At 34.8% G+C, this 12,215-nt stretch overlaps 1 protein-coding gene across 7 annotated transcripts in view; it reads left to right on the top strand.

Annotated features, from left to right (window-relative positions):
* The window catches only part of LOC106458791 (discoidin domain-containing receptor 2-like), a 324,729-nt gene that overhangs the window by 300,229 nt on the left and 12,285 nt on the right, over window positions 1-12,215 (top strand). For all 7 annotated transcript variants that reach the window (XM_022385127.1, XM_022385128.1, XM_022385126.1 and 4 more), the window contains 3 exons: window positions 3,879-4,026; window positions 7,941-8,120; window positions 10,197-10,538. In XM_022385127.1, the coding sequence (XP_022240835.1) occupies window positions 3,879-4,026; window positions 7,941-8,120; window positions 10,197-10,538 (670 nt within the window). The remainder of the gene's footprint in view (window positions 1-3,878; window positions 4,027-7,940; window positions 8,121-10,196; window positions 10,539-12,215) is intronic.

The following is a 12,215-nucleotide window of genomic DNA, read 5'->3' as shown; positions in this document are numbered from 1 at the left end:
ATTAGTCTCAAAGTGGGTTCCTCGTCATCGAATTTGAAAACAAAAACAAAGAAAAATCGTCTTCAGTCTAAAGTCCTCGTGCTCTTTAGCAAAATAACGAAACATGCTGTAGCAGTTTGATTTTAGCGTTGTTACTCATAAACATGATTTTACAACATGACAAACTTTTATAAATATTGGATAAAATTTACGAAGTTTAGTTTAACTGACAATATTGTAAGTTCTTTTTTTTTCAGTTATAAATTTTCAAGTCCCTACAGTAACTCAAAAGCTGTTCTGTATTTATGTCTTTATGATTCATTACAACAATATATTAAGTTATCTCGAGTTTTCAGTAACATTATTTTTCATTTAACCATTCCTAAGAAACTCAGTATTGTATCAGGATGACATATTCGTTTACCAAATCAACGACCTAATTTCATGACTGCAGTATAAACTATACCAAACGACTAATTGCACTCGTGGGACCTCCAGTAATGGCTCCATAAGTTCTGTTCCTTCCTTCTTCCAGCTGCGGCGCAATTCATTTGTTGTATTGGTCGTCTAATGCTTCTGTGGGGGTAGAGGGGAGTAACATTTAACGTTTACATCCAATTACGTTGAAATCAATATGATGCACACATCTTCAGAAAGATAAAAGTGGATATGGTTCGAACTTCTACAAACTCGTCCTCAGTAAGGCAAGGCTCCATTAGGACATAGGAAGCAGTTATCGTGTCTTCCATCTTAGAAAGTACATTCCTAACAGGATTTACGGGATAAGTGCTCTAACAAAATCTGCTGGAACAGACACAGAAGGTCGTGAAACTATCTGAGGAAGTCTTAGTTTCAACGCGATAAATCTTATTCCCCATAATCTATAAGAAATTGCAGTATACCTGTACTGAGGGTGTCTAAGTATTAGGTACTGCACAGTCAGATGTCCCCTAACAAAAAACAAAGTCAAATATTTAAAGTTCGCAAAATAATAAATTCACGTGCTTATTCTTCATATCTGAACACTTGAAAGTTATCTTGCATCTAAACTATTTCCCAGCTGTTAACACATAAACATAATCATTTGGCATGAATAGCTTAACATAAACTCGCGTAGAAGCGCCGATGTTTCAACGATCTTCAGTACTTACCTAGACCGTTTCAGTCCTGACTAAACTGGATGAGCCTTCATAGATATTTACCACTGAAGGACTGTTCATCATCTTAACTATTTTTCCGAAGACAAATATTGAAATAAATGGAGCTGATGACAGAAATTTTGTTCTCGCACAAGGCGAAGGCCCCCTAAATTGAAAATGGTTTAGTAATATCATTAACAACAAAGTTAAACTGTGGTGTATTCCACTTATTAAATGCCAAGAAAATATATTTTGCGACTGGAATCTCTCTTACTACTTGGAAAGAATTAGTGCGTTTGGAGTCACCTGTTTCACGTTTCAAGAGCTAAGTAATGACAAGCAAATAACAATAAAATCTCAACATAAAGAGTTAAGAATATTAAATAACCACATGAATTTTGACATTCAGATTTCCCTCTCAAGTTAAGCACATCCCCTCCTCTCTCTCTCTCAGTAAGTCTTGGTACACAAACCTCACAGATTCTTTTAAAATAATTCAAGTTAAGTTTTGTTAATTTATTTTAATACTAATATGTCAGAAAGGTACAGAGATTGTTTATTTTCTAATCCCGCTAGCACTAATGTCATGATAAGGAACTACTACTATGGCGTGATTGGGACAGGATGGAGCGATTTATTAGGTCTCTATTTTGTCATTCTTTGAGCCATTAATGCCACACGGTCACATGGCAAGGAAATGGAAATTCAGAGGGAACATATAAGTGTCAAAAAATAGAAGACTATTTAAACCTAAACGGTTTGGTCATACATAAGTCTTTTAATATTAGTATAAGCGACCTTATAACACCAAATTTGTTATTTTTCTCAAATTGGACACTCAACGTATCACTGTAGAGATTCTTCAGGAGCGTTCCCCTAAATCTCAAACGCTCCTGAAGAAGCCGTAAGGCGAAACGTTGAGTTTCCAATTAAGAAAAATAAAACATTTGGTGTTATAAAGTCGTTTATTTCTGGTATTAAAATGTCTTTTATACACCAATATGTACTACAGAAATTAAATAATGATAGATAAGCCTTGTTATAATACCTTTAATTTTTCTTGGTCCTGGTTTCATCATTCAAATTTAGGTCTCTGTGATTTGGATGTGTACCTTAATGGGCAAACTGTCAGAGACCTCATCAACCTAAGTTACTAAATAAATTGTTCCTTGGATGCTTTCCAAGTTCCTTTCTGATGCGTTTTTAGATTAGTCATTGTCGCTTCTTTCAAATTAAAATGAGAAAAAGGAAAATAATTTTAAAGATTTATTTGACTGTGTAGTTAATTAGAGCGGGTTGGTTACATGTTGACAAATAAAAAACGTTTAAGTGATGAATGAAAGAATAGGTCAATCAATATTTAAATACAGTGGATAAACCTAGAACATACATGTGTAAGGTTTAATCGGCGTAAGCCTCATACTTCCAGTAAAGTGAATATTATTAATTTTAATGCATTTCAAAACAAGAAAAAAGTTTGAACCTTTAACCTAGACTTATTTATGTGGTAAAATATGGTAAGAAACAGTAGTCTTCGTTTTCACTGATAACAAGCTAGTCTCTGAATATCAAGCTTTTCAGAATTTCTTTAAATAAATTCACTTGAAAAACTAGGCATAAGTTACCCATTTTTAAATCCATTTATACAATTACACAGGTCTGCGAATTTTAAACTTCATAAAAGTTATCTTGGTTTTAATAACAGATTTTCTAAAATTCACCTACGCAGATTTCGAAAATAATATTCTTTTTTTTCTATCAAGTATGGGTGCCCGGCATGGCATTAGGGAGCTCGACTCGCAATCTGATTAAACCATCTCACACAGAATGATACCATTAAATTATATCTGACTGGCCCGGTATGCCTGATAGTTAGGGCGCTTGACTCGCAATCTGAGAGTTGTAGGTTCGAATCCCCATCCCACCAAACATGCTCGCTCTTTCAGCCGTGGGGACGTTATAATGTGACGGTCATTCCCACTATTCGTTGGTAAAAGAGTAGCCCAAGCTGCCTTCCCTCTAGTCTTACACTGTTAAATTAGGGACGGCTAGCGCAGATATCCCTCGTGTTGCTTTGCGCGAAATTCAAAAAACAAACTATCAACTATGGATTTTTTACAAATTGGGAAAAAAAAAACTCTTACTTAGATCAAATTATTATTTCGTTTACCACAATGAACATTTTTTAATATTATGTTTGTTAACAAAAGTGTGAACAAACTGAAGAAAAGGGAAGAACACGGATGTCAAACGAATATGAATCCTCGTTCATCCTGATGTTTTGTATGTGTGAAATGTACGGTTTTTAGTCTCAAAACTATGTATTGTGGTATTTCTTTTATGTATTGCGTTATGACGTTTTGTGAAAACTCTGTACGTGATGGAGAAAAATGGATATCATTTTCGGATTCAGCGTACAGGAATTATTGTAGAACATGTAAAAATATCATGACAATACAACCATCGCAGGCCTGTGTTATTAATATGTTTCCCATATAATGTTTGTGGGGGAGATTCGTTTAATTGTTTCTGGGTCGTTAACTTTTGACCTAATTAATTAAACCCTTAAAACTTGGTTATGGAGTGATACTTAGTCTTCCCATATTTATTTATTAACTTTTTAATTTGTTACACCTCTTATCAGAGACAGAGGTCTTTCCTGAAAAGTATAAACTCAGAATAGCATATTTTTCTGTAATATGACTGAAAATATTCCGTTTTCTCCTATCTGAACTTGCTTTGTTGTATGTGTTTTTACAGATTCTCCAGGGAAACACAAATACTTATTTTCCAGCCAAACGAAAAGTTGATCCTCTGATTATTGCTTCCAAAATACGGTTTGTCCCTCACAGCATTCTCCTTCGTACTGTGTGCATGCGCGTTGAAGTCTATGGCTGTCCTTGGACAGGTAAATAACCATTTTTACACCTTATATCCCATGTGTCTCTTAATGATAAAGTTAATGATATTTTCCCTCCATAAATATCTTTACCTCAGTTTATCCTTCTTCTAATCTAATACTCATAGTATGTCTATCCTCGTATTTAGTCATAAGTATTCTGTCTATTAGTACATCTTGTCTATCTGTCTACATATTCATCCTTCAGTCCATACTAGCCGTCCCTAATTTAGCAGTGTAAGACTAGAGGGAAGGCAGCTAGTCATCACCACCCACCGCCAACTCTTGGGCTACTCTTTTACCAACGAATAGTGGGATTGACCATCACATTATAACGCCCCCACGGCTGAAAGAGCGAGAATGTTTGGCGGGACGGAGATTCGAACCCGCGACTCTCAGATTGCGAGTCGAGCGCCCTAACCACCTGGCTATGCCGGGCCGTGAAATATTGATGGATTTATATATGCAGATAAACCTCGTGTAGCTTTGCGCGAAATTCAAAACAAATAAACAATATTTCCCTTGGTTTTTACAGTTACCTGTCCGTTACTTTGTCTGTTTAAGTTACTTAACATTCATCCACCTACTTATCTTTCTATCCATATATTAATATAGCTATGTCTCTATCATCTGATTAGTATATATATCCATTTTCATATTACTCTGTCCTTAGGTTGTCTGACTACTTTGGTTGATTTTATTAGGAATATTTTAGTGTTTGTTTTTTAACGGCGTAATAACGTTTATGTTTGTTCACTTAACCATACGAAAACAATTTAATGTTTTATGCGTTCTTGCATTCATCACCTCTGTGCATATCTATTTAGCTGTCAACCACTATTTTATGTATAGCTATCTGTTACTGCAACACTTGCCAGAATATTGCTACTAAAGTTTCTTGATGTATACTGTTAATAACACTACCTTACACGATTGCGTGACTTTATATTAATCCGTGCAATTCACGTCACTGAAAATATCACAAAGTTACATCATTTTACCCCTTACTTACCATATGGGTGTACTTGGTACGCCCGCTATTTCTATTCCCAGGGATTATATGGGCGTATTTTGATAAGGGTTTTTCACACTGATTCCGATGATATATGGTTGTAGGGTCTTTCTTCAATGAAGTATACAATAAGTCAATCAAATATACAATGTTTCATTAATTCATAAAAGCGCTATCATTGTGTCCCTGAATGTTCTTTTGTTATATGAAACAGAGAAGATGAGTCCACAGGGTGGACAAATGTTAGCGTCTACGATGCATAGAGTGCGGGCTATACAACGTAAGCCATTTAACTTATATAGAACTCTCGGGTTCTATACATGGGTTAAGTTGTCCGAGTTTATCGTAACGTTAATGCTGTTTGTATCTCAGAGCAGACCCGATTAGTGTTTGGCAGAATGGTAATGAAGACCTAAGCATCTGGGAGTTTCTCAGGAACGCCCCTTACTGTGTGGTTGTTTAAGAGCCTAATGAGAAAGCAAGTCATTGAACGTTGCCAGGAATCAGTATCACAACGTTCTTAGGGTTAAATTATTCATGGAGTACACCTTACCACGAACTGATTCCGTTGCTCTAACGATCTGAATATTGAAGTCGACTTCAACAGTTTTCCCAGATATGCTATTTTAAATGTTTTTTGTATGTTTGTTTATTCGCAAACCTACACAATGGACTCTCTAGCCCCGAATTTTAACGTTACAAGCCATCAAGTTGACCGCTGTGCCACTGATGGATATTTTCAAAGGACTAATGAGCCTATGATTTTAGTTCAGGTTAATATCGTTAACAGCGCTGATAACTAATTGATGAAACAATGCTTTCTAATCACTATAAGTAAGAAGATAAGAACAGTATTAGAAAGCATTGTTTCATCAGTTAGTTATCAGCGCTGTTAACAATATTAACCCACTTTAAGTAAGAAGATAAGAACAGTACATTATCTTTCAGATGGCTCAGAGGCAAGTATGAGGGTTTATAACACTAAAAATCGGGTTTCAATACCCCCGGTGAGGAGAGCGCAGATAGCTCATTGTTTAGCTTTGGGCTTAACAACGAACAAACAAAATAATATGTTAACTTAGCTATATTTCTGTATGAAGGTAGCTTGGTTTGATTAAAAGTTAGTAATAATTCGAAAGCCTGCATTGGGAAAAACAAAATTTATGATTAATCATAGTATTAATTTATCTCATGTGCACTTAGCACAAAAATTAAGAACATTGGACATTATTTTCAAAACACGTATTTTATATAAAAACAATAAATAAAAGTGTGTTATTTAATTTTATAAATTATTTACCGTCTTCAACACCTCCAGAAAAAGTTGACTTGGGAAATTAATCACTTCTTTCTTTAAAGAATATATGGTTATGATTTTCTGTAAAATAAATTATAATAAATAGCTTTTTCTCTTCCTTTCCACATTCCTTTTTAGGAAAAAAAACAACAACTCTGAGTTCAGGTAATTCGATAAAGAAATCTTCTCAGAGTTTAGTAAAACCGAGAAATACGACTTTTGATTGCATCAGAAAAATCATAGCAACGTGCAAGTATTGGTCGAGTAAAGATTATGTAATGTCTTAGTCATTAGTGGATCCAGGTGGGGTTGAGGAGTTACAATCCTCCCCCCCCCCATTTTCCGATGGACAACTAAACAAAGATATCCTTAGACATAATATATGAAGTGATTTTTATCGAAAAGTTTCATGACCTAGTGGAAGAGCACATACACACCCCTTACCGAAAATTCTGGATCCACTGCTATTAGTTGTAATTGTGAATCCACTGCTATTAGTTGTAATTCCACATAATCGAACCTGGTTTGCCACATCCGATTTATCATATGTTTCTAAATTACTGCCCCTTTTAAATAAATTTTATTTTTTAGAATTTTCACTTTACAGCAGCTTTCTTTAAGAGTTGAGATCGATAAAGTTTTAATTTTTAAGACACTTCTTGAAACTCATTTCCAACGGAATTGCTTTGTTCACTTTCTTGTGATTTAAAGTGAAGCGATAGAAGATAACGACCAGGTAGTATGCTTTTAACAAAATAAAAAGAAACCTTCAGCACTGATTCGTTTTCCAATAAGTAATACATAAACATCCCTGCTTCGTACTTTTCTTTTTTTGTCCTTCGTGTAAATGTTTTTGGCTATTATAGATCGCTTGTAGTTAAATAGAATATTTAAATCAAGATGTTGATACTGTAGAATTTAAAGTAATGATACGAGGATGCAAATATCAGTTTTATTACCGAGCAGTAAAGATTCGTGTTTTCCGGTCCACGTTGTTAACAACTCAGTGATACTACCGTCTTCTTTTAACAGCGAATGGGTCAGAAGGGACTATTTATGGAGCTAGTTCGAACTGCTATAAATAGAAAACAAATTTATACATCTAATGTCCTCACTTTTCACTCTAGTTATTTTATATACTTATTTTAAGTTCCTAACAAACTCAGTAGCGGACCAACGAGGCGTTAAAAGTGGTAGTTACAATCCTAAAGCTGCCTAGGTTACGAAAACAAACTGTAATCCTCATACTGAGTTACCTTATGTTTAAAGTATTCTATGATACGAAGACTAGAGTTTACATAATTATTATACATCATCATTGACGTTCAAAGCGTCGTGAATAATGAATTTTGATACGATACATTTTGTCTTTCTTCAATACGTATTAAACTACAGGAGTTTTATTATCATTATGCTGTTTTTCTACTTAGTTTGCGTCATCTGGGTAAACGTTTAGATGTGTTAAATTAAGCCATTCAACTCCTAATCTTGTACGTCTAACTTAAGAGCTCAAGGCAAACAATAAAAGTTTCTTCAATCACAATTTAGTTCGAACTTAGAACACCGATGTTCATAGTGATGATAAATAAAATACGGTTTATTTATTTCGAACAGAAGGAATTATCTCGTACTCCATGCCTCAAGGGGAAAGGCGTGGCCTAGAACTTGACCTGTCTGACAATACTTATGACGGGGTCAAGGACGACAGCTACCTCAACGGTGGGCTTGGTCAGTTGACTGACGGAATCGAAGGTGATAATAATTTTAAAGCGGACGTTCACGGCCATGGGAAAGGTATGTGTCAACTTATAAATACAGGTGTAATGAATTTCGTTAATGCATTTGTTTTCAGAAATTTGTTCTGTGGATTTCTATAAAATATAGTTAACACAGTTCTTGATAGGATTTCAAAGTTTACGTTATTATAGTACCCTAATTTACCTCTGTTATCCACAATACGTCCAATAAAGTGTTTTCGGATCTGATATGTTCATCTGATTTACCTGCAATTATCAACAGTACGACCGATAAAGTTCTTGAAACCTGGTATGTTCATCTGATTTACCTGCAGTTATCAACAATACGACCGATAAAGTTCTTGAAACCTGATATAGTACCCTGATTTACCTGCAATTATCAACAATACGACCGATAAAGTTCTTGAAACCTGACATAGTACCCTGATTTACCTGCAATTATCAACAATACGACCGACAAAGTTCTTGAAACCTGATATAGTACCCTGATTTATTGTAATTCTTCACGATATAACCATAATGTCAGTTAAAACTTAAACTGCATCTAATATAATGTTTTTACATGCAACATAAATATTTTTTACCTTCCTATACTATTTCTCATTGTGAAAAGAACAACCGATATATCAGCTGGCGGATGTGATCTTTCATCGTTTGCCTATTTCTGGTTACAGAAAGGGTCACTGTTTAAATCAGTAAGCTACAGTTTACAAAATCCATCTATTTTTGATAGCCTTAAGTGTCTCATTTTGATTCGGTTCTTTGTTATTGTATAAGATTCTCTGTTTTTATATATTTTTCTGTCTTCTAAAATATGTAAACGTTGGATTCTCACTATCACTAACTTGTAAACAGACAATATATATTCTAATATCTCAAGCTTCCAATTACACATTACATTAATACTATGTACTTTTTCTATCTCTCAAGATATTTATTTATCAATATATCTGCTAACCTACTGGTTTATATTTTCATTAACATATTCAATTATGCTCACTTTTTTAATCCCTTTGATTACATATGAATACGAGTAGCTGTCTATATTATCTACCTACTACCACCTATCTACCACTACTTATCTACTACAACTATCTACAACTACTTATCTACTACCACCTATTTACCACTACCTATCTACAACTACTTATCTACTACCACCTATCTACCACTACCTATCTACTACTATCACCTATCTATCTACTACTACCACCTATCTATCTACTACTACCACCTATCTATCTACCACTACTTATCTACTACTACCCATCAACCACCACCTATCTACCACTACCTATCTACTACCACCTATCGACTACCACCTATCTACCACTACCTATCTACTACCACCTATCTACTACCACCTATCAACCACCACCTATCTACTACCACCTATCTACTACTACCTATCAAGTACCACCTATCTACTAGCACCTATCAACTACCACCTATCTGTTTTTACCTATCAACTACCATCTATCTACCACTACCTATTTAACACTATCTATCTACTACCTATCTACCACTACCTATCAACTACCACCTATCTACTACTATCTATCTACTACCTATCTACCACTACCTATCTACTACTAACTATCTACCACTACCTATCTACTACTACCTATCAACCACCACCTATCTACTACTACCTATCAACTACCACCTATCTACTACCACCTATTTACTACTATCTATCTACTAACTATCTACCACTACCTATCTACTACTACCCATCAACCACCACCTATCTACTACTACCTATCTACCACTACCTATCTACTACCACCTATCTACCACTACCAATCTACTACCACCTATCTACTACCACCTATCAACCACCACCTATCTACTACTACCTATCAAGTACCACCTATCTACTAGCACCTATCAACTACCACCTATCTGTTTTTACCTATCACCTACCACCTATCTACCACTACCTATTTAACACTATCTATCTACCACTACCTATCAAATACTACCTATCTACTACTTAACTAATTTCTAATCTCTTTATGTTCCCAACTATCTGTCTTTTTACATATTTTTATTTTTATGACCGATTCCATAAAACAAGAGTTATTCTTGTCATTTTCTCTTTTTTTGTCAGGCTATGAGTGGGTGGGATGGAAGAACGACACATCCTATTCCAGGCCTCTAGAGATTGTGTTTGCCTTCGACTCAGTTCGTAACTTTTCTTCACTCTACTTCCACTGTAACAATCTGTACACCAAAGATGTTCAAGTATTCTCCACCGCCAGGCTATGGTTCAGCATCGGAGGCAAGTACTACCTGGATGATCCTCTCCGCTTCTCCTACATGGCCGACACGTATAGCGACAAGGCTCGCAATGTGACAATCTTCTTACATCACCGGATTGGCAAGTTTGTAAAGGTCGAGTTGACATTCGCCTCCCGTTGGATCCTCATCAGCGAAGTCTCCTTTTCCTCCGGTGAGCAGATTAGTAGTTATACAGTTGAGCATTACATTTACTATCCTGGCCTCTTTTACAGAGATCCTGATGTACTTTTGAAAAAGCTTATGGTACGTGTGCAACGAAAAAAGAAAGCTTAAAGCAAGACGCATTTATTTTGGTTATAGCAAGTTTCACCACTAAGCATATTAAAAAATGTAATGATTAGTTGAATTAATCATTGTGCCTACATCAGGGTAAGTGAAAATAACAACATTCAAAGTGAATTTCTCGTGTGATGTAGGAGAATAAACAAAAGACGGTGGTGGTAACCATGGAGTTTTAAATTGCGCTATTCCTTTCTAAAGTATCCCTACTTTCTTTCTCGGAGAACAAAACCGTATCTAAACAAAAGACGGTGGTGGTAACCATGGAGTTTTAAATTGCGCTATTCCTTTCTAAAGTATCCCTACTTTCTTCCTCGGAGAACAAAACCGTATCTAAACAAAAGACGGTGGTGGTAACCATGGAGTTTTAAATTGCGCTATTCCTTTCTAAAGTATCCCTACTTTCTTTCTCGGAGAACAAAACCGTATCTAAACAAAAGACGGTGGTGGTAACCATGGAGTTTTAAATTGCGCTATTCCTTTCTAAAGTATCCCTACTTTCTTTCTCGGAGAACAAAACCGTATCTCCAATAAACGCAAAATCCATATTCCGGTGTTAACGAGAGTCTTAGCCGTGTTAGAAAGTAAACGATATGTAACGAGTAGAAAATTCCAAATGGATTTTATAGATAGTGTTGAAGTTTCTATTTTTCAACTATTCCATTATTACGTAAACAAGAACCTACTGTCATACAAACACTCAATGCTCATTAGTCTCGTGTGCATGTGTATGTGTATGACTAAACCTAAATCTGTTCACCTCAAAATACTGATCTATAATCACTCGATTTACGTTTTTCTGCTTGAAGGGCTTATTTTTAATTACTTTTCACAACAATAATAATGCTATTTTATATTAATATTGAAGTATTCTGTCCTTAATATTAAAATTATGGAGAGTGAAAATTGATGGACAGACACTGTAGTATATACACATAATATGTATTTAGATTCTTCACTGTAATGTTGTCAACTCTTCTCTTCAAATAAGCATATCAGACATGTTCATGTGGTGTTAAATTTAACAACACAAAAGGTTAAAACAACTGAATTTAAACCTAATAGTTAAAAAGCCTGCCAAACGATTCGATACAGACCAGTGTCTTCCTTAAGGTTTTTACACATAGTTTTAAACCGTCGTTAGGATAGTTTGTTAAGTCTGTTATCAATATGATCTTCATTTATCTTGAAGACTTTCGTTATAACTTACATCTATAAAACTGAAATACTTAAGAGGATGAGTATCTGCTTTAAATAAACTATGGTTCAAATTATATATATAGTATCAAACGTGCATCTCCTTTGACTAGATTACACAGGCCTGCGAATTTAAACTTTATAAAAGTTTTAATAACGGATTTTCCATAATTCAGCTACGCAGATGTCGAAAATAATATTATTTTTTTATAAATCGGGAGGGAAAAAAACTCTTACTCAGATCAAATTATTATTTCATTTACTATAATAAAAATTGTTTATTATTATGTTTGTTAACAAAAAATACAAACAATCTGAAGAAAAGGGAAGAACATTGATGTCAAACGAATAT

The sequence above is a fragment of the Limulus polyphemus genome, unplaced genomic scaffold (genome assembly GCF_000517525.1).
Source record: "Limulus polyphemus unplaced genomic scaffold, Limulus_polyphemus-2.1.2 Scaffold515, whole genome shotgun sequence".
NCBI lineage: Eukaryota > Metazoa > Arthropoda > Merostomata > Xiphosura > Limulidae > Limulus > Limulus polyphemus.
The sequence above is the reverse complement of the archived record's forward strand: the minus strand, read 5'-3'. Positions and strand labels throughout refer to the sequence as shown.